The 23,065-nt window shown below is 47.5% G+C and overlaps 1 protein-coding gene across 3 annotated transcripts in view; it reads left to right on the plus strand.

Annotated features, from left to right (window-relative positions):
• Nucleotides 1-21,886, plus strand: part of LOC125928253 (NXPE family member 3-like) — a 74,435-nt gene extending 52,549 nt beyond the window's left edge. For all 3 annotated transcript variants that reach the window (XM_049638877.1, XM_049638878.1, XM_049638879.1), the window contains 4 exons: nucleotides 5,702-6,426; nucleotides 11,793-11,866; nucleotides 11,973-12,185; nucleotides 14,151-21,886. In XM_049638877.1, coding sequence (XP_049494834.1) covers nucleotides 5,702-6,426; nucleotides 11,793-11,866; nucleotides 11,973-12,185; nucleotides 14,151-14,683 — 1,545 coding nt within the window. In that variant the 3' untranslated portion in view covers nucleotides 14,684-21,886. The remainder of the gene's footprint in view (nucleotides 1-5,701; nucleotides 6,427-11,792; nucleotides 11,867-11,972; nucleotides 12,186-14,150) is intronic.
• The last annotated feature ends 1,179 nt before the right edge of the window (nucleotides 21,887-23,065 follow it).

The raw sequence follows: 23,065 nt of genomic DNA on the forward strand, positions 1-23,065 counted from the left end.
TTTTTAAGCCTGTTAAGAGAAATTGGAGTTGAGGAACATTTAGTTTTGATGTGATGTGGTTTCCAGACATTCTTGTGTATAGCTAAGTTGTAGTTAGTTGTCTCAGTATAGGAATGGCTTCCAGGAATACTCCTCCCCCACCCTGTGCCAACCCAGCATCACCACACAAAGAAACAGCCAGAGGCCCTACCATGCTTCCTATGACACCCAGCACCAGAAAGAAGTATGTGGGTAGTGGAGAAGAAACAAAATTTGAAACGGCCTTTTCTTTCTTATTGCAAGATGGCTGACACACCTCCAGACACTGAATCCACATCTTAGGTGGAAATAAAATAGGGGCAGTCCCAACTTTATTGGTCCTTTTTGTTTGGTGAGTGACAGCTGTCTCAGATATTTGTTATCAGACCTCTCCTTGTATCTTAATAGCCAGAGCTGAGAAACTCTCAAAAAGATTGAGAAGGTGTAGAATGTGATGTCATGACTGGCTCAGACCAATAATAATATCCTACATGATAATATTGTATCACATTTGGCTATACAAAAATGGAATATGGGTGGACAACCAACGGTGTCTGTCACAAACACCCTCCCCAAGTCTGGACCTAGGGAAACCTGCCTGCAGGACAGCCCAGATCTGCACAAGAGACACACTTATACAGGATCACTGTCTCACATACACAGGCCCTGAGAGTTTAGAATGAAGGAAGAAAGAGAACAAGGAAGAATGGCCTCCAAAGCCAACAGGGCTCCCAGACTATCACAGCACTAGACCCATACCCCCCAAAGTTAGAAAATGGTAGCAAATCCCCACCCCTCTGAGCAGTTAATCCAGGAAACAATGTTCCTAGAGCCTAATATAATCCAGTCTCTGGTTTTGCCAAAGAAACAAGCTGAGCTTCAGAGGTAGCCAAAGACAAGTCAATAGGCAAGGAAGAGAAAAGCTTCTTGGTTTCAGGATCACCATTTGGTCTACAGTGGTTGTCTGAAGTCCACAGCCTATGAACTTAAATTTTATTGGGACATTTCCCCCACTAAGGGTGATTGTGTCCTGTGCATACTATAGCAGTAGGAAAAATCCACTGGATTTTTATGTCCTGTGCATACTATAGCAGTAGGAAAAATCTGTGTGCTTCCTCCTCTTCCAGAGAATGGGGTGTGGGACATCCCCTTCTTTTTGAAAATTGTGGAAGTGTGCAGTAGGGAAAACTTCATCAGATCTTACTTAAAGGGCCCATCTTCCCCACATCATGTATGTTTGAAACATCTCAATTTCCTGTTCCCTTTTAGGTTCCATGGTCCTGACATCCAATTGCTGTATAAAGTGTGGGTTCTGTAAATACACAACCTTGAGAAATATGTCTGTCTATCAGTGTGTTGGCATCTTCCATGCTTTGCCCAAAGGCTGTGACCACAGCTTCTTGCACAGCCATTGCTTTGCCCCAAGAAACATGCCTCCCGAGGGCAGTTTCCCTGTTAGCCCCATGTTGGTTTCCCTCTCAACAGGTTCCTGAACAAAATCTGGTGACTCCAAGGCTTTTGCCTCATTTTAGAAATATTCTCCCATTCTTCTCTACTAACTCAAAGCTGGGTAATGAGCCCAGCAGGGAAAGGGGAGAAGACTTTATGTCCAGATTCCATCATAGGCAGGAGTAGTCAATGAAATATAAAAAAAAAGTTGTTGGGTGGTACTTCTAAAGCTATCTTGATGCCCTGATTTTCCTCCTTTGTGTTGCCCAAAAATGAATGTGATGACTGGAGCTCCAGTAGCCTTATTGGGACCATGAGAGAAATGCAAAGAGAGACCTTGGTCTGACATCCTTAAGACCAAAGCTACCAATTGTCTACTTTCAGATACTCATTGAGAGAAAATTAAATTTTCTTGGCTTATGCCAATGAAGTTAATGTCTGTTACTACCAGCCAAAAGCAATTCCTTACTAACACATTTGCCTTATTTCTGCTTTTGAATTTTCCAGTATGTGAATAACTTGTTATTTTAATGTCGGCAAAAATATTTGTGTGTCACCTCTTTCTTTGTAGATGAGGGTTTGTTTCTGGTAATATATTTCTTTCCTTCATTCTCTAGTCATTTCGGAAAGCTTCAACTATGCTTTTAATATTTTTTTTAAAAAATTTAATGCTTATTTTTAGGAGCAGGGGAGGAGCAGAAAGAGAAAGAAACAGAGAATCCGAAGCAGGCTCTGCGCTGTCCAGGCTGTCAGCCAAAAGCCCAATGTGAGCTCAAACCCACAAACCATGAGATCATGACCCGGGCCAAAGTTGGATGCTCAACCAACTGAGCCATCCAGCTGCCCCGATATTTTAACATGCTTTAAAAATTAGTCCATTTTCCTCTCCTTCATTATGGCCTTTATGTATCATCTTTTTCTTTGCATTCCTTTTTTTTTTAATGTTTATTTATTTAGTTTGAGAGAGAGAGAAAGAGCAGGGGAGATACAGAGAGAGGGAGAGAGAGAGAATCCCAAACAGCCTCTGAGCTGTTAGTGCAGAGCCCAATGTGGGGCTCAAACCCATGAGCTGTAAGATCATGACCTGAGCCAAAATGAAGAGTTGGACAATTAATTGACTGAGCCACCCAGACCCCCTTTTGCAATCCTTTTAAACAAATCCTAATCCCCCCTAGACAGATGAACCCCCTGACTTGGGTGGAGATGATATACTCCAAAACACAAAACAAACAAAACTAGGGGCACCTAGCTAGCTCAGTCAGTAGAGCATGTGATTCTTTAAAAAAAAAAAAAATTTTTTTTAATGTTTTTTTATTTTTGAGAGCAAGAGAGAGAGAGCACAAGTTGGGAAGGGGCAGAGAGAGGGAGACACAGAATCTGAAGCAAGCTCCAAGCTCTGAGCTGTCAGCACAGAGCCCAGTGCAGAGCTTGAACCCACGAACTGCAAGATCATGACCTGAGCCAAAGTCGGTCACTTGACCGACTGAGCCACCCAGGCACCCTGAGCATGTGATTCTTAATCTCAAGGTCGTGAGTTCAAGCCCTACATTGTGTGTGGAGCCTACTTAAAATTAAAAAACAAACAAACAAAAAAACCCCACAACTATATGCTCTCTCTCCTTGATAATCTAACCCCCTTTTTAGGAGCAGATTCTTAGATCAAAGTCAACAGCAGATACCCAGTTTTTGCCTACTGAAGTCCATGCAGTTAAAATCCAGGGGCAAACCGCGCTTGGATGCCTCAGTTGGTTTAGCCTCCGACCTTGGCTCAAGTCACGATCTCACAGTTCATGAGCTCGAGCCCAACATCGGGCCCTGAGCTGACAGTGCAGAGCCTGCTTCAAATCCTCTGTCTCCCCCTCTCTGCCCCTTCCATTCTCATGCTCTCTCAAAAAATAAACACTAAAAAAATAAATAAAAATAAAAAAATAAAATCCAGGGGCAAGACTACAGCCATCAACCGCAATGTGGGTCATCACAGCCTGCAGAGACCAAAGGCCCATGCTTACTAGAGAGTTTACAACCAGTTTAGGGAGAACCTCGTTGGAATATAAATTTGAAACAATTTTAATTCTTCCAGTTGTTGCTATGCAATGTGTCTGTTCACTACTATCCTTCCCCTTAACCACATCTCTGTCTTATTCCATAACTTAAAAAAAAATTTTTTTATTGTTTATTTATTTTTGAGAGAGACAGAGTGTGAGTGGGGGAGGGGCAGAGAGAGAGGGAGACAGAATCTGAAGCAGGCTTCAGGCTCCAAGCTGTGAGCACAGAGCCCGATGCGGGGCTCCAATCCATGAACCATGAGATCATGATCTGAGCTGAAGTCGGACGTTTAACCGACTGAGCCACCCAGGCACCCCTAATTCCATAACTTTTAAGTCAATTTCAGTTGTGAAATTCAGTCGATCTCATGTCTCTAAGACTCAGCTCTATTCATTTTAAACTTCACCTTCATATCCAGTTCAAAATTCTCCTCTGCTCCATTCTTTCTCCCTCTGTCCCCTCTTGCCAGGTTCAGCCAAGGTTCTGGCTGATATGAGTCTGTGGGAGGCATGCTCTGCTCACACATATCTCCCTCATTCCTCCGCCCTCTATTTCTCCTCTGATACGGGAAGGGAAACAAAGAGAAGGAGAAATAGCCTCCATCCTGTCACTAACCTGACAAAGTGGCCATCCCTTCTTGTTGACTGATCAAAGTTGCTGACCAGCTCATTAACTATTGCCTTGATGACAGGGTGGTGGCTCCAACAGGCCCTGCAGATAAAGGACTCGCTGTCAAGCCACTCCCAGAGCCACTGGCAGACTCTGGTCTCATTCCCCAGTTGCATGGGTGCCTGATAAGACTGTGGCCTCCGCAGTTCTCAGTCCCAAACTATGCCAACAACTCATACTATACAGAAAAATTGGAATTCCAGGGGCTTAAGTAAGTGCCTCTGGGGCAGGTCCCAGTGATCTGCATGAAGGAAATAGCTCCTCCTTTCTCTCCCCTTGTGCTGCAGTCCTTTCTTCCTGATGTAGGCCCCAAATCTTTCTTCCTGCTCATGTTGATTTTATCCAGGAGATACATAAGGAGGGGCCTTGGGCATCCCCTGTGCCCTGGCCCTGGTGAAACATGGGAGTATCACATGGCCAGAGTGTGTATGTGTCACCTAATGTCTGTGCTGAGGAAAGGCTGAGCGAAGGGGTCCAGATCCCTGACGCTAAAGTGTAGTCAGAGGACAAATCAGAAGCAGGGTAAATAAATGCTAGAGACTGCCAAATACCAATGGGCCGTCAAACTGGATTTGCTTCCTTCCCTGGGAGGAATTGCTGAGCATTCGTACTGTGATTTTGAGCCATGTGGATGTCCCCCTGAGGCAAGGCCAATTTAGGCTTGTGGTTACCTGAGACTTGGATTTTGGTTGGGGGCTAGAGATAGCTGGAGCCACAGCCCACTCCCTCCCCACTGCCCCCTTCTATCTGCACATCTCTCCTTCTTGCCTCCTATGCAGAGAAACCCCACGACCCCATAAGTCTGATTCCATTGACTACTCCCCAAGGTGGACCTCTAGCTCATTCCTCTGTGTGTGAAGGAAACTCTCCTTCTCAAATCCGGGATGGAGATTATAAAGGTTGGGTTGTAGAAAGAGAAAATACAAAGGGGAAGGAGAATTTATCCTGGGTTTTGGAGTCCAGAGAGAGAAGGACGTGTAATGGGTGAGGAGAGCTGAAAAGTGGGGGGGCGGGGCTAGGTCCAAGCCTGGACACCCCTCAGCTGGCAGTTAGAGTGTATGCATCCCAAGTGAGCAGGTGATGGGGCAGAAGCCAGTGGGGACTGGTAGATAGATGAGTGAATGTGTATGTGTATGCACATGAGCGGGGGTGGGGCAGAGAGAGAGGGAGAGAGAATCCCAAGCAGACTCTGTGCTGTCAGTACAGAGCCTGACTCGGGGCTCAATCCCATGAATGGTAATATCATGACCTGAGTTGAAATCAAAAGTCAGACACTTAACCAACTGAGCCACCCAAGGCTCCCCAAGACATAGGGTTTTAAACATGAGATATCTGCACGTGTGTGTGGTGGTAGCTCACACACCAGCTTTGGATCAGAAGCGGCATGACATAGGGCTGGTAGGATTCCTGCCTGAGACCCACCAGGCAGAGGAGGACTATGTCTGTTGAACTGATACCTTCCCAGAAGAAAGGTGAAGAGACACAAACCACTGACAGTTTCTTCTTTTTCTGTCCACAGATCTTGTACATCAGAGTTTCCTGGCCTAACAGCATGGCCCCTCTGCCCCCACAGCCCCGCCCCGCCTGCAAGTCCTCTGGCTCTCTCCCCAAGGAGCTCTCGGACCTGACCCATCTTCTGCACTGGCCTCCCACCCCAGGAGATGCGGGGGACCTTTTGGCCTCCACCAGTCCCCAGACTTCCACTTACCACCTGAGGGATCGTTCCCAGGCCAGCTACACCCTGGGAGGCTCCCTAGAGGCCATCCTTGTCGCCAGAGACCACCAGGGCAGGCCCAAGACCTGTGGTGGAGATCTGTTTCGGGCACAGCTGCTGGGTCCCCACCTGAAGGCAGGAGTCCCTGGGGATATCCAGGATCTGGAGAATGGCACCTACCTGTTGTCCTTCCCTCTGCTGTGGGCTGGGCAGGCCCAGGTGCGAGTGCAGCTGATCCACTCCAGCGAGGCAGTTAGGGTCCTGCGGGGAATCTGGAGAGACCAATGGGCCACAGTTGATTTCATGGGCTATTTCCGAGGACCCACAGGATATGAAGAAATTGTGACTTGCAATGTTAACCCCCTGCTAACTGGGGAGGAAGAGTCTACCTGTCACTACAAGGATGAAGATTCTGGTGAGCTCTGGTTCTGTGCTCGACCCCCAACCCTGCCCTGCAACTCACTGGTAGGGCATTCAAGTGGACATTACTGGAATGTGACCACACCACACGAGGAGGCCCTGCTGGCATGGTAAGAAACCCAGCATTATCTGGGATGTCTGCCCTAACCCTCGAACCCCAGTCCCTGTGATATTCTGCCTGAACAACTACTCTTATTCATCTATTCTCTTCTATTAGATGTGTTTCCTACTGCGTGCCAGGTCTCATACTAAGTGCTGACTACTTCTGTGTAATGGTCAGCATACCTGCCCTCTACAAGTTTTCAATGAGGAGATTCCTGACTTTTGTTTGGGTTTGTTTGTTTGCTTATATTTTTGTTTGTTTGTTTGTTTGTTTTTTGGGGAGAGAGAGAGAGAGGGAGAGGGAGAGAGAGAGAATCTTAGGCTCCACACTCAGTGTCAATTCTGACACGGGGCTCAATCCCACGACCCTGGGATCATGACCTGAGCCAAAATCAAGAGTCAGACACTCAACTGACTGAGCCACCCAGGCGCCCCTATGGAGATCCATGACTTTGGAAAACACAGTGTGATGAGTGCCTAAGTGCAGTATACATTGCGTGGCTTGGGGACATGGAGAAAGGGCAACCCACCTGCCTGTGATGATCGGGCAGGTGACAATTTAGCTAAGGCTTGAAGGAGAAACATGGACCTCTGGCAGAAGAGAAGCATTGCAGGCATCTTTGCTCTTCTGACTGCCCCTGTAAGGAGAGATGTAGGGTAGAAATTACCAGCATATGTGGTCGGAGAGTATGGAGGGTGGATGTGACCCCCGAGTGAGAGGGGAGCAGAGCCTGAAGCCCGGAAGCTGAGAAAGGCTGAGAACTGTCCTCAGTCTCAGGGCGGGGTGGGGGCAAGCCTCCCTGGGTGGACACAAGATGGGAGTCATGGAGGGGAGATGGGCAAACAGCCTACTGTCCCTGAGATCTGAGGCAGGGTGGGGGTTAGAGAGACCCAAGGGAGAAGGGAGGCATTTTTTAAGGTGGGAGACCTGTGCATCTGGTCTCCAGCAGGGAGAGTAGGGGGTGGAGGTAAAAATGGGGTCCCAGAAGGTGGCAGGGTGGAGGCAGAGTAGGGGTGGAGGGACACCCCCACTGAGTGGGGGAAGAGAAGAGCCAGAGGTGTTTACAGAGCAGGCTGGCTGCTGCTGCACCACCCCAAGGAGCACAGAAGTTCTCACTGGCTGCCATGAGGACTGGAGGAGGTGAGCCGAGCCGGAGGCCCTGGCGGTGCTGAGGTGCCTGCTGGCCTCACCAGGTACCCATCTCTGGAGGCTCTCAGTAGTTCGTGTCTGGGGAATTCCCACTAACATTTCCTTCCTGGCATGAGAATTTAGCACCAGGTAACCTTGGTCTTTCCAGACCAATTCTTATGCTCCCTTTGGTCAGAAAAGGAGAATCACATATCCTTTTTGCATTGGTTGATTAAAAATACATCTAAGGTTATGGGGTGCCTGGATGGCTCGGTCAGTTAGGCATCCGACTGATTTCGGCTCAGGTCAAGATCTCGCGGGCATGAGATCAAGCCCCATGTCAGGCTCCATGCTGAGTGTGGAGCCTGCTTGGGATTCTCTCTTTCTGCCCCTCCCCCACTTGCACTCTCTCTTGCTCTAGCTCTGTCTCTCAAAATAAATAAATAAACATTAAAAAATAAATCTAAGGGTAAAAACAGGAGCCATATCAGGATGTCACTTGGGGTACATCCCAGAAGTCTCTGGAGTGAGAGTACGTGGGTTCTGATCCTGGCTCCACCTGCTCGACTTGCCAGCTTCTGTCCATGTGATCTCTGGCAAGTCACTTAACCTGTCTGAACCTCTGTTCTCTCATTCATAGAGGGGGATACTTCCTCTATGAGGGAGTACTTCCCTCATAGACTTGGGGTGAAGAGCAAATATATTAATGTGTATAAAGTGCTTAGAACAGGGACAGCATATCTCAGCTCTCTTGGCTGTTACAATCTTGGCCCAAGTGTTTTGCTGCTGTCAAGTGGCCCCTGCTCTGTCAGACATGGTCCAAAGTCGTAGAGGTCCTGGGGATGAGAGAGCAGGGCAGACGTGGCCCCATCCTGTGGGAGCTAACAGTGTATTGATAGAAGTTTGGTGTTAAACAGATAACCACACATGTGAGGAATGTATAGCGGACATGAATTTGCAGCCCCAAGGTCAGGTGTTTTCTGTATATCAACTTTAATCCCATCTGAGGACCTCTGCAGCCAGGCTGGTGGGAAGAGCTCCCTTCACTGAGGGTCCTGCAAAGATACTGACGCCTTGGCCATCTGGGATCCTCCCGTAGTCCTCCCCAAAGTGCCCGCTGTTCAAGCTTGTGTAATCTTGGGCTCTGATGGGAGGGCAGGCGTCTTCCACCTGGGTCCAGAGTCCTTAAGATCATCCTTTACCTGCTTCCTGAAGCTGTCACCTCTAGGGGGCACTAGGGCCCTGACAGTCTCAGGGCAGGCCATACTCCTGCATTTTTCTAGCTTGTAGGAATATTCTCATCCCTTCTCCCCTCCAGAAGCAAATTCCCCTCTCCTCCTCAGACACAGCCCCTTCAGTAAGTCCATTCCTTCATTCAGCAAATGCATGCTGACCACACTCTACATGCATGGCCCTGCTGGAACTGGGAACGCAGCAGTGAAGATACAGCAAGGACCTTGCCTTGGTAAAGCTTATTTACAACAGGAGAGAGGATGATAAACAATAAACATAACAATAAGTAAATAGTATAGAATGCTAGAGGAGATGGGGCACCTGGGTGGCTCAGATGGTTAGACGTCCGACTCATGATTTCAGCTCAGGTCATGATCTCAAGGTTTGTGGGTTCGAGGCCCGCGTCGGGCTCTGATGCTGACAGCTCAGGGCCTCCTTGGGATTCTCTCTCTCTCCTTCTCCCTCTCTTTCCCTCCCTCACTTTCCCCCTCTCTCTCCCCCTCTCTCTCAAAAATAAATAAATAAACTTTTAAAAATTAAAAAAAAAAAAGAACGCTAGAAGGAGATTCGTGCTAGGGGAAATTGAAAACATACACGAGGTAAGGATTAGAAGTCCGATGGGGGCAGGTTGCGGTGTTAAATAGGGGGTCAGGATAGACCTCATTAAGAATTTGGCATTCCGGGGTGCCTGGGTGGCTCAGTCGGTTAAGCGGCCGACTTCGGCTCAGGTCACGATCTCGCGGTCCGTGAGTTCGAGCCCCGCGTCGGGCTCTGTGCTGACAGCTCAGAGCCTGGAGCCTGTTTCAGATTCTGTGTCTCCCTCTCTCTCTGCCCCTCCCCTGTTCATGCTCTGTCTCTCTCTGTCTCAAAAATAAATAAACGTTAAAAAAAAAAAAAATTAAAAAAAAAAAAAAAAAGAATTTGGCATTCCAAGCTCCATGCTGAGTGTGGAGCCTGCTTGGAATTCTCTTTCCCCCTTTCCCTCTTGCCCCTCCCCCACTCATGTGCATTCACTCTCATGCTCTCTCGCTCTCTTTTTCTCTCTCAAAATAAATAAACTTACAAAAAAAGGAGAAGAAGACGAAGCTGACATTCATGCAAAGACTTAAAGGGAATGAGAGAGTTGGCCCAGGATGTACCTGAGACGAGAGAGTTCCAGGCAGAGGAAATGCCATAGTGTGCCTGGAACAGCAAAGGAAGCCAAATAGCTGGGATGGGGTGAGGGACGGAGAGGTGGGCAGGTGAAGACCAGCGGTGTTAAGCGAAGGATGCAGCATGACAGGAAGGGCTCTGTGACTACACTGATTTTTTGCTGTAAGTGTAAAGGGAGTCATTGCAGGATTTTGAGCAGAAGATGGACACGCTATGATTCACATCATTTACAGGGTCTCAGACCGTTGCATTGAGAATGGACTGCAGGTTAAGGGAGAATCAGGGAGACTGAAAGGTAGGAGGCCTCTGCTTCAGGTTGCAGTAGTAGAGGTGTCCACAGTGATTCATTTCTGGGTATATCCTGAAGGCAGTGCCCATAAAATGTCCTGAGAGAACACGGAATGTGCTAAAAAGCGAGAACTCACATGTGGCTGTGGGGCTTGGGGCCCGCTTCCCTGGAAGGACAGTTGCAGGTGGGGGGAAGGGTGGGGGTAGAGATCAGGAGTTTGGTCACATGCATTAGACACCAAGTGGAGGTGTTGAGCACATGGCTAGACTCACAAACCTGGAATCTGGCAGAGAAGTCTAGGCTGGAGATCTTGGCTGAGTGAGACCACCAAGGGAGGGAGTGTGATCCGGATAGAGGAGTGAAGGCTGAGCCTGGAGCATGGGAAGAAGGGGGCTCACACAAGGGGCTACCAGGGGAGGGAGGTGTCCTGGCAACCAGGAGAAGAGCGAGTCCCAGGGATCAGGGAACAACTGCTGGTCTAATCGTGATCGGGGAGAATCCAGCAGGAGTGGGCCCAGTAGGACCAAGAAGAGAGTTAGCACTTCTTACAAAAGGCTCCAAGCCCCTTCCTGTATAAATCATGTTTATAATTCCCTGTATTTTTGTGATGCTTTGATGCCTTGGGGCCATGTGGACCCAGGGAGGGCCAGCCCCTCCCAGGGTTAGCTAGCTCTTAGAGAGGCCTTGAGCATACCACCCAATTTTAGTGCACCCCACCACCCTGCCTCCCTCTATCAGGCTCCTACAGTCTGGGCCAATGTCCTGGGCCTGAAATCACCCCAGAGCCAGTTACTGACAACCAGAATCTGCCTCTATAGCCCAGACCCCATTGAAATCATTCAAAGGCTCCAATCCCAAGCCTCCTCAGCTGCTTACCCTTCCTTGCCTATTCCTTCCTGTGAAAATCACTACAAAGGTTTGTGCCCTCTGTTTGCTCTTACTCCCTCTGCCCCCGACTGACCCTGGTGCATCCCCCTGTGGCCCCATGTGGTGCACTGTGCCCCTGCCTCTCAGGGACTCTGAGTAACCCCCTGTCTTTCTCATGGCCATCATCTCCTGATGTGTTGGCCTCCCCAAAAAGCCTGGGTACATAAAAAAAAATTTTTTTTTAATGTTTATTCATTTTTGAGAGACACAGAGTGAATGGGGGAAGGGCAGAGAGAGAGGGAGACACAGAACCTAAAGCAGGATCCAGGCTCTGAGCTGTTAGCACAGAGCCCGACGTGAGGCTTGACCTCACAAACCATGAGATCATGGCCTAAGCTGAAGTCGGACGCTTAACCAAGTGGGCCACCCAGGCGCCGCATGCCTGGGTACATTTTAAAACAGCTCTGCTTCCTGCACTGATGGAATCCCCGAGGCAAAGAACCTGGATCCCTGAACTCCAGTTTGCAATCCCTCTCCTGACCCCAAGCCTTCAGTATCTCCCAGGAGCCCTGACACTAGACAGATGCCCTTGATTTTGAGAACTTCCTTTCCTCCAAGAACCCCAGTCTCACCTCAGCCCAGGGTGCCTTCCCATCACGCATTTCCATTAAGGGCTTCCCTCTTGCAAATTGGTTTCTCTTCAGGAACGTGACAGACAAGGTCCTCCCTCAGGGTATTTCTCCAATCTGGGTGGCCAAGGAGAGCAACAAGAGTCTGGGTAAGTGACACTGGGGCTTGCAGAAAAGGCAGCACGTGTTCCGTGCCTGTGGCTTTAGACTCTTCTGTACCCACGGATTGTTCTGCTCACAAATAATTGTTTACAGTTCTGTCCCCTCGACAACCATGCCACCCTGGGATCCCAGGCCCAAAGCCCTCTGGCTTCTACCACCAAGATGTGTGGCACTCACTGTCCTGCTCCGGACGCTCCTTCTCCACTGTTGACAGCATCCTGGGCTGCCTGGCTGGTCACGTCGTCCACATGATGGGGGACTCCACACTTCGGCAGTGGTGGGAGTACCTGCGCGACACTGTGCCCTGTGAGTGGCCGTGAGGGGAGAGGGCAGGGCTCCTAAGGCAAAAAGAGAAGATCCAGGGCTTTGAGAAGGCAGAAAACATTTCAGGAGAGTGCTGTGGAAGGACCAGATACTGGGTTTGGGGCAGAGGCAGGGATGGGGAACAGGTTGCCCAGATTGCACATAATCTCAACAATTAGGTAGATGATCAGAGGCTCTAACAGTAGGGTGGATGTGTTTGAAGAATGATGAATAGATAACCTTACCTGGAAGTGAGGATTTGCCAAGGGATATTGCAGGAATAGAGTTGGAATTTAAGAAAAGTGCTGTAGGGAAATCAGGGGTTTCTCTTGTGACTTTGGGAAGACACTGAATGTTTTCATTTTGTTTGATTGATTGAAAAAGCACATTACAAAAACCAGTTATAAGACACTGGTAGGTCAGCATGCAGGCTGGTGAGAGACTAAATTGGGGTCAGCAGTAAAGGAAGCATTATACTGGGGGAACTGACAGCTTGTTGACTGATTGCTTCTAGAAAGAAGGGAGATGACCAGGTAACTACAGATAACAGAAAACGGACTCAAAATGGAAATCACTGGGGTGCCTGACTGCGTGTGGGAGCAAGGGACAGCAGTGGTAGAAGATGGTGTACTTATTTTATATTCTTCATATCGGGTTGTGTGGGCGGGTCTTCTGGGGAGTCTGTGCGTGAGGCATTTGAACACAGGGGACTGGAAGTGAATTGAGATGTCCAAGCTTCAGACGGAGTTTCATATTTATTTATTCCCTGGACGATAAAAGTTAAAAGAGGTGAGAGTATCATGAAGGGTGAGTGCCATCTGAGCCTCCAACTTTTGTTGCACAGATTCCACAATATAATGTAACGTGGTTTAAGGAATATGCTTTATCAGGGAGCGGGGGCAACGTGAGGGCCAAGGAAAGAAGGAACGTCAGCACCGAGCTGCCTCCCCTGCCTGTCTCCTATGATCCCAAAGAGAAGTGTGCAGGGTGGGTCTGTGCTCTCCTGGAAGAGAACCCCCTCAGGCTCTCCCTTGTCACCTACAAGTGTGAGAGCAGCCATGTTGGGCTTCCCGGCACCAGAGGGATGTGGGCCGCCATTTGTTTACAGAAGTTCTAAAAGTACCAGCTGCCCCCACCTAGAGATCTTGAGGTCTGGGCTGTTGTGTACGCTCCTGCTTGAGGTATCAAAGCCCGCTGCCTCCCAGGAGGGTTAGTCTCGGTGCAGCCCCTTCCTTCAGGGAAAAAGAGAGCTCCGGTTCTAATTTGGTGTTTAGGCAATCTGAGGTGACCTCCCAGGGTCACTGCCCGTGGCAGTGGAGTAGTTGACTTTCCTACGCAAGAGGTGTATCTAGAGATGCATAGAAGTTCATGACAGAATGTTGGGAGAACCAGATCCTCTGCTAGCTGATTTGGCACCTTTCTGTGAAATAGAAAAAGGTGCCCCCTGTGCCCACAGAGCCCTGAAGCGCAAGGTAGGGCAAGCAGGCAGAGACATGGTGCAAAGGAGGGGCCTTTTATTGCAGATGCGTCTAGCTCTCTATCAGGGTGTACAGCTGAGTGACCAGACCTGATTCCAGAAACCTCTGGCTCCCTCGGTTGGCCACCATTGTGCAAAGACACACTGGACAGCCTTCACTCTCTAGCCTGGGGCAAGTCTCCATCCAGGGGTGGCCAGAGGAGGCCAATGGATCAATCCAAGTTGAATCCTTTCTGCTAAGAAAGGAAGGAGCATCCAGAGGAACGTCAATGAGACAAAATGCTCCAGGGCCAGGGAGGCTGAGGACTGAGAATAGGTTTTGGGGCTTGGTAACTACTGGCGATATCACAGATTAGGGAGAACATAACCAGGTGCCTGGGCCAGAGGATGCTTGTGTCCTAAGGGGAAACTGATGCTAGATCTTCTATGTAATTAAATGAGGAAGTACGGTCCTATATTAGCCTCTAAGCTTCCTCTTGTCCTCCCCACAGCCCTGAAGCCTATGGATCTACACACCACATATCAGACGGGGCCCCTGATGGCGGTGGAGACCGCTCGGGGCATAGTGCTGCACTGGCGGGCCCACAGCTGGCCCCTGCACTCCCTGCACACACCAGTGGCCTCCCTGCACTCTGTGGTCCGGGAACTGGGGGGCCTGGCCGGGGGCCCCCACACAGTGGTGGTGCTGGGCCTGGGCGCCCACTTCACCACCTTTCCCCCATCTGTCTTTGTGCAACGACTCGCAGGGATCAGGGCAGCCGTGGCTGCGCTGCTGACCCGCGAGCCCCGCACTCTCGTGGTCATCAAGCTGGCCAATACCGGCTACAAGTCTGTGTATGGCAGTGACTGGTTCACCCTCCAGGTGAACCGGCTTCTCCGAGCCGCCTTTGCTGACCTCCGTGTGGCCTTTGTGGACGCCTGGGAAATGACCTCCAGTCTGGCTCTGCCCGACAGGATCAACCCAGGGCGGCTTATTGTCCGCAATGAGGTCAACTTCCTCCTGTCCTTCATTTGCCCCATTTGAGCGCTTCTGCGGGTCCTGGGCTGTGTGGATGGAGGCGCTGGTGTGAGGATCAAGCCTGGAACCCCTTCCCCTCAGCTGTCTGTACCTCTTCTCTTAACTGTTTGTTTGTTTGTTTGTTTGTTTGTTTTGGATGAGGGAAGAAAGATTTTTTATTGTATTTTAATTCAAACTTATTGGGTTCCTGGTGAGTTTTAAATTTAAAATACTTTATTAGCCAATTCTCAGCGTTGGTTCTATGAATTGTTCATCTCATTTAACTATTTTTCTCCTAGTTCTTTAGTGTTTGGGGTTTTTTTTATAATTTAACTTTATTTTTTATTTTTAAAAATTTACATCCAAATTAGTTAGCATATAGTGCAACAATGATTTCAGGAGTAGATTCCTTAATGCCCCTTACCCATTTAGCCCATCCCCCCTCCCACAACCCCTCCAGTAACTCTCAGTTTGTTCTCCATATTTATGAGTCTCTTCTGTTTTGTCCCCCTCTCTGTTTTTATATTATTTTTATTTCCCTTCCCTTATGTTCATCTGTTTTGTCTCTTAAAGTCCTCATATGAGTGAAGTCATATGATTTTTGTCTTTCTCTGATTGACTAATTTCACTTAGCATAATACCCTCCAGTTCCATCCACGTAGTTGCAGATGGCAAGATTTCATTCTTTTTGATGGCCGAGTAATACTCCATTGTGTATATAGACCACATCTTCTTTATCCATTCATCTGTCAATGGACATTTGGGCTCTTTCCATCCTTTGGCTATTGTCAATAGTGCTGCTATAAACATGGGGGTGCATGTGTCCCTTCGAAACAGCACACCAGTATCTTTTAGATAAATGCCTAGTAGTGCAATTGCTGGGTCGTGGGGTAGTTCTATTTTTAGGTTTTTGAGGAACCTCCATACTGTTTTCCAGAGTGGCTGCACCAGCTTGCATTCCCACCAACAATGCAAAAGAGATCCTCTTTCTCCGCATCCTCGCCAACATCTGTTGTTGCCTGAGTTGTTAATGTTAGCCATTCTGACAGGTGTAAGGTGGTATCTCATTGTGGTTTTGATTTGTATTTCCCTGATGATGAGTGACATGGAGCATTTTTTCATGTGTCGGTTGTCCATTTGGATGTCTTCTTTGGAGAAGTGTCTATTCATGTCTTTTGCCCATTTCTTCACTGGATTATTTGTTCTTTGGGTGTTGAGTTTGATAAGTTCTTTGTAGATTTTGGATACTAACCCTTTATCTGATATGTCATTTGCAAATATCTTCTCCCATTCTGTCGGTTGCCTTTTAGTTTTGCTGATTGTTTCCTTCGCTGTGCAGAAGCTGTTTATTTTTATGAGGTCCTAGTAGTTCATTTTTGCTTTTGTTTCCCTTGCCTCCGGAGATGTGTTGAGTAAGAAATTGCTGCGGGCGAGATCAAAGAGGTTTTTGCCTGCTTTCTCCTCAAGGATATTGATGGCTTCCTGTCTTACATTGAGGTCTTTCATCCATTTTGAGTTTATTTTTGTGTCTGGTGTGAGAAAGTGGTCCAGGTTCATTCTTCTGCATGTCGCTGTCCAGTTTTCCCAGGACCACTTGCTGAAGAGACTGTCTTTATTCCATTGGATATTCTTTCCTGCTTTGTCAAAGATTAGTTGCCCCTATGTTTGTGGGTCCATTTCTGGGTTCTCTATTCTATTCCATTGATCTGAGTGTCTGTTCTTGTGCCAGTACCATACTGTCTTGATGATTACAGCTTTGTAGTGTAGCTTGAAGTCTGGGATTGTGATGCCTCCTGCTTTGGTTTTCTTTTTGAAGATTGCTTTGGCTATTTGGGGTCTTTTCTGGTTCCATGCAAATTTTAGGATTATTTGTTCTAGCTCTGTGAAGAATGCTGGTGTTACTTTGATAGGGATTGCGTTGAATATGTAGATTGCTTTGGGTAGTATTGACATTTTAACAATATTTGTTCTTCCTTGGAAGAACATGGAATCTTTTTCCATTTCTCTGTCTTCTTCAATTTCTTTCACAAGCTTTCTGTAGCTTTCAGTGTATAGATTTTTCACCTCTTTGGTTAGATTTATTCCTAGGTATTTTATGGTTTTTCTTCTCTTAACTTTTCTAATGCACAGGCAATAAATCCACCAGTGAGAATTGGGATGTGGGGGGTGGGGGTGGCAGGTGAGGGAAACCTGGCAGTGCTGAAGGGATGAGGCAGAGCCACAGCCAGAAACATCTATCATATCTGTGCATATAAGGATTGTCATTTTATGTGCTGGAGTCTCCATTTAGAATGCCAGCGAGCCTTGAAAAGATATAAGAGAGGGATTCCATTTCAGTTCATCAGAGCCACCCTCGTGAAGAGCCTGACTATATATATAAAGACTTTTCGGGGTTGATTTGTAAAATAAAATATTTCTCCTCATCGTAAAAGTAATGCAGTGCTTTTTGTAGAAAACTTGAAAAGGTACCAAAAAAATAACAATGAAAATAAAAGTCACCTAGAATCCCATGGCTGGGAGACAATCACTGTTGAAATACATATATTCCCAACAATTTCTCAATGCATAAAAACAAAATTCTATACCTCTTCCTTTTATTATTATTTTTATTTACTCAAGATATATCCGATGGGTTTATTTTGAGATTCTAATGGACATTAATTTGGTGTGTGTGCCCCTTGGTCAGTTCAGGTCCTACAAGAAGCAGGTGTCAAGATAGGATTAGAAGTGCAAATATGTTTAGTGGAAACACCTATGAGAGATAATGCGGAGGAAGCCAGGTAAGGCTGGGAGAGCCTTCAGACCTGATGCAAGGTTGACCTGGAGTAAAGGATGGAGGGAAGGAAGGTTGGGTAGAAGCATGCGAGACCATCGTGCAGTCTAAGGAAATTTTGGCAAGACCAGTGAGAAGTTCTTGAATCACAGTTGACCATCAGAGGAGTCCTGTATCTCCCAGGAAGGGGCCAGCCTCAGTATCCCTGCCGTGCTCAGCTGTTGGCTGGCAGCAGCCCCATGGGAAGAGTGGCCTCACTGTGAGGGATGTCAGAGGATAACAGCTGGGGCCCTTGGTCAAGTACAAGCCCTGCAGTCCACTAGGAAGGCAACAAACATTTCAAATATGTAATAACTCAGGAAATACAGTTGATTTTCTAAAAGAATGACAAAAGTCAAACTTCAGTCAAAGAAGACATTACTGATATGATCCAGCAATTCCACTTCTGGATATTTATCTGAAGGAAAGGAAAACACTAACTCAAAAATGTATCTGTACCCCCACGTTCACTGACTACAGCATTATTTATAATAGCCAAGATATGGAAGCAACCTAAGTGTCCACCAATGGATGGATGGATAAAGAAAATGCGGTATTTATGAAACAGTCAAGGACTGGAACAAGCCCCTGGACACCCAGGGCACTCCCTCTGGGCTCATATCCCTTTCCCTGAAGGGCAGAGCAAGAATCAAGGAGGAAACCCAGACTGGTTGCAACTGATCCCAGATGAGATGGTCACCAAAATTGACCTTTCACCAACTTTTCTCATCTTAATGCTAAAAAACATGCCCAGAGGTAGAGACTTAACATGCAAATGAAACGTCCTGTGCATGAAGAAGCATGTTCTGTCAAATGTACCTGTGCCCCCACTTTCCTGGGCTTCCCCACCCCTACTTGCTTAAGCAACATTCCTTTTTCCCATCTCGGCCCCTTTAAAACTCCCTGGCTATTGTCTGGAGAGCCAGTATGACACCTTAGTCATGACTTTGTCTCCCTTCTCCTGCAGCTATTGCCCCAATAAAGCCTTGTCTGTACCTTTAAATTTGGGGTCCATCCTCATTTCTACCATACCTGGGTCCAAGGACCCAAGTGTGGCACCATATACACAATGGAATATTAGCCAAAAAAAGAAAGAAATCCTGCCATTTCTTTGGGTGGATCCAACAATATGGTTGGATTTTGAAGGCATCATGCTTAATGAAATATGTCATATAGAGAAAGGTAAATGCCAAATGATCTTCCTTATATATGGAATCTGAAATAAACAAAGAAACTCCTAGGTAGGGAGAACAGAGTGGTGGTTGCCAGAGGTGGGCAGGGGGGCAAAATGGGTGAAGGGGGTCAAAAGGCACAAACTTCCAGCTAGAAAATAAGTAAGTCCTGGGATATAATGTACAGCATGGTGACTACAGTTAATAATGCTGTATTGTATATATGAACGCTGCTAAGAGTAGCTCTTAAAACTTCTTATGACAAGAAACAAAATTTTGTAGCTATGTTGGTGATGGGTGTCAACTAGACCTATTGCGGTGATCATTTCAATAATACAAATATCAAATCTTTATGTTGTATACCTGAAGCTAATACAATGCTATACATCAGTTATATTTCAATTAAAAAATTAAAAAGGGTGTTTCTTGGTTTAGTCGTCTAATAGACTTTCCCAATGACATTTCTGTTCGTAGACAAAGATATGTTGTCTAATTTGGCATTGCTGCTGATAGAAAATAAATTATCTGGAAATATTGATTATAACGTATTTAGCGATTTTACTGAAAGAAAAAATAAATTTCAATATACAAAATAAATTTCAATAAATATACAATACAAATATATATAATACAGAATTCCACGTGTCTTTAAAAGTTCTGCAAATATCGCCAAGCCAAAATAGAACATGCAGGCTCCTGTAATAACGAACAATTCAGTTGTCTTTGTTTTGCTAACTTTCATCTGTATAAAAACACATTTCTCAGTTTTGTATTATGAAGGTATACTTCTCAGGGCAGAGAGACAATTATTTGGCAGATTATGATAACTTAAATATTTGGACATGAGGAACAGTGCTCTGGTTGTGCTCTGGCCGGGGTCTCACAAGTGATAGAAGCAAACCCACCATCCAAAAGTAAGGAAGCCAGCCCACAGTGAACCTGGCCACAGCCCTGTGGGGTGCACCCTTGATGCCCCCCAGGACTGGAGACGCACCCACGTGACCTCACTCTCCTCCCTCCCCAGATCAGGATCCTGCCCCTGCTCCCATGTCAATCCATCACTCCGGGAAGAGCAGGGAGTGACCAGTGCTCGGAGGGCGGGGGGGTTGGGGGACGGGCCCCTCGGTCCTACAGGAGGGCTTGTGCCCGGCTTTGCTACAGGAAGCCTAACTCTAAGTAACACCGCCTGATTTTGGTGTCTTCCCTGCCCAAAATTGGCTTTATGAAGCAAGTCATGAATCAGACAGCATCTTATCCAGCAAGTAGCGAGATGCTCCCCCTTCTCCGCCTTTGGAAACAAAATCCACCAGTTTGTGTGGAGAAACATTGCCTCTTGCTGGCCCTGAATAATTATGTTTCTACAGAGACCACAGGTTAATAAAGGCCAGTGGCAGGCTGTGTGCCTGGAAACCCAGACTGCAGCTATCACCCCTGGAGTCTGAAGAAGCCTCTTCCACCTGGGGTCCTTATGGGGGTCACCACCCACACTCACTCTTCTCAGATGCAAACTCCCTCTCTCGGGTCTCCTGGGTCTCACCCTCATCTCAGCTTGTGTTGTCCAAGATGCACTGGTAACCACTTTATCACAGTAATTATGCTCCAGTGAAAGACCAGGGCCACCAGGGCCGGCAGCCACTCTGCATCTGAACAGGGAATATAGGGAAGCCAATCGTCATGCTGGAAGGCAGACATGGGAGGGAGAGACTGCGTGGTGCCTCAACGGGCCCAGGACCCCAAAGCCCGCTTTGAGCTCCAGAAACTGGGAGAGGCGGGAAGGATCCTTCCCTAGAGCCTTCAGAGGGGGCACAATCCGTCCACACCTTGACTTTGGACTTCTGGCCTCCAGAGTTGTGAGGGAATAAATGTCTGCTCTTTCAAACCAAAAACACATCAGTACCAGGGGCCAGTGACACGCAACGAATGACATGAAGTTTGAGGCCGACTTGAACCAAAGTGTCACCTCAGCTGAGATCCGTTGGCCAGTTCAGGCCTTGTAAGAATGTGCTCAGCTCAGGCCACTAAAAACATATTTCAAATAAAGGAAGGAAAAAAAAGAGGAGGACTATGTGTCCATCATAATTCACCTTAAATTTGAATTCTGTGAAATGCACATCAACAGAAGCATTTCCTGGCTTTTTCTTCTGAATTTGCTAAGCCACCTGATGACCATGGATAAAGGGGATCCCACAGAGGGAAACGTACCGGAGCTGATTGTTAATTTGGGGGAATGTTGTGAGCCCTTTCTCAACACAGCCACTATTAAATATTAAATATGTGTACAACAATATAAATGTACCTAATGCCACTGAACTGTATACTTAAAAATGGCTAAAATGGTAAGTTTTTGTTAAGTATGCATTAACACAATAAAACATTTTTAATCAAGGGGCGCCTGGGTGGCTCAGTCACTTAAGCCGCCAACTTTGGCCCAGGTCATGATCTCACGGTTCATGAGTTTGAGCCCTGAGTCAGGCTCTGTGCCAACAGCTCAGAGCCTGGAGCCTGCTTCGGATTCTGTGTCCCCCTCTCTCTCTCTCTGCCCCTCTTCCACTCGTGCTGTCTCTCTCTCTCAAAAATAAACATTTAAAAATGTTTTCTTAATTTTTAATCAAGAAAAAATATAACCTGGGGCACCTGAGTAGCTCAGTTAGTTACGCCTCCAACTCATGGTTTCCGCTCAGGTCATGATCTCAAAATTCATGAGTTTGAGCCCCGTATGGGGTTCCACACTGCTAACTGTGTGGAGCCTAATGAGATTCTCTCTCTCTCCCTCTCTCTCTGCCCCTCCCCCCCAGCACTGTAAATAAATAAATACATACATACATAAACCTAAAAAAAAAGAAAAATATAACCTTACAATAAATTATATTAAAAAGGAAGAAAGCTCGTCTCTGCCTACATAGTTTACCACGTATTACTATTATCTGTGCTCTTGACGTTATTTATGCTGTTGCATCTGCATGGTGGGAATAACGTAGAAGCACCTGCCGCTGTGCATTTCTTCTTGGCTCAAATTCAGTGACTTCACATCGGGAGTCGTATTAGTCTGCTCGGGCTGCCATGATGAAATGCCACAGACCGGGTGACTTAAATAGCAGGAATTTCTCTCAGTTCTGGAGTGCGGGAAGTCCAAGATCAAGGTTTGGCAGGGTAGGTTGTGTCCTGAGGTCACCGCCTGTAGCTTGTAGGCGGCGCCATCTTGCTATGTGTTCACAAGGCCTTCCCTCAGCATGTGCGTGTGGAGACAGAGACAGCAGCACTCTGACGTCACTTTCTGTAAGGACACTAGTCCTATAGGATCAGCCCTTCACCCCCATGACTCATTAACCTTGGTTATTTCCTTAGGGGCCCCACCTCTGAATACAGCCCTACTGGTGCTTAGGGCTTCAACATGTGAATTTGGGGGGTCCAGTGGGGATGCAAACATTTGGCCCACACAGAGGTAGCTAACTCCATACTGTGGGAGTTCTTGCACCATGGAAACTGGCAAATGCTATGAATCGGGGCTTCTGGAGAGCTGTTTGTGACACAGAGGGGAAGGGCGACAAGGGTCACCTCTGAGAGTATCCTTCCTCCTCCCTCAAGCTGGGAGCACAGCAAGGTCAGGAGTCAGCCGGTGCCTCCCAGTCCTCAGCCCTCTGCTGTCACCTCTGAGAGGCTCTGTTGGCATTTGTCACATTGATCAGGAGCTGGAATGCAGCCAGCGGCCATGAGGAGGAAGCTGACAGGTGAGGAAGTCTCGGTCACATGACAAATGAAACTTGTGAATGTGACAGTGGCAGACTCCACAGAAGGCAGCCCCTGGGTCAGACTGCTGGGCAAATGCCTTCCCTTCCCCGAGCCTCAGTCTTCTCATCTGTAAAGTGGGGATAACAGCTACCTCCCTTAGAGGGTCTGAGGGAGGACAGAATGAGGTAAGACAGAAAACACTGCACACCGACTGGAAAGCTACATGGATCGTCATCACCTGACACCCACCTCTGTGTTCTTTCCATTCACACCAGTCGGCACTGACTGCCCCGTGCACTGTGCCAGGTGCCAAGGACCCAAAGCTCCATGCCCCGGTCAGTCCTCAAGCATCTCCCTGTGTAGCAGGAAGACAACACAGAAAAGGGAACCCTTGGGTGCTGATGTGGCCCAGAGGACTGTTGACGGTTGTCACTGCATGGGGAAGCGGGGGGAGCAGAGGCACAGACCCAACACCACAGCAGGTATTCAGTGGCAATGTGACCTTAAGTGATGTTCACAACCTTACTCAGGACCTCAGTTTCCTCTTGTAAAATGAGGACCATAACAGACCCTGCCTACGGGGAGAGTTAACTCCTACTTTAAAATGTAATTTTAGGGGCGTCTGGGTGGCTCAGATGGTTAAGCTGCCAACTTCAGCTCGGATCATGATCTCGCGGTTCCTGAGTTCGAGCCCTG

Source organism: Panthera uncia, chromosome E3 (assembly GCF_023721935.1).
Source record: "Panthera uncia isolate 11264 chromosome E3, Puncia_PCG_1.0, whole genome shotgun sequence".
Classification (NCBI taxonomy): Eukaryota; Metazoa; Chordata; class Mammalia; order Carnivora; family Felidae; genus Panthera; species Panthera uncia.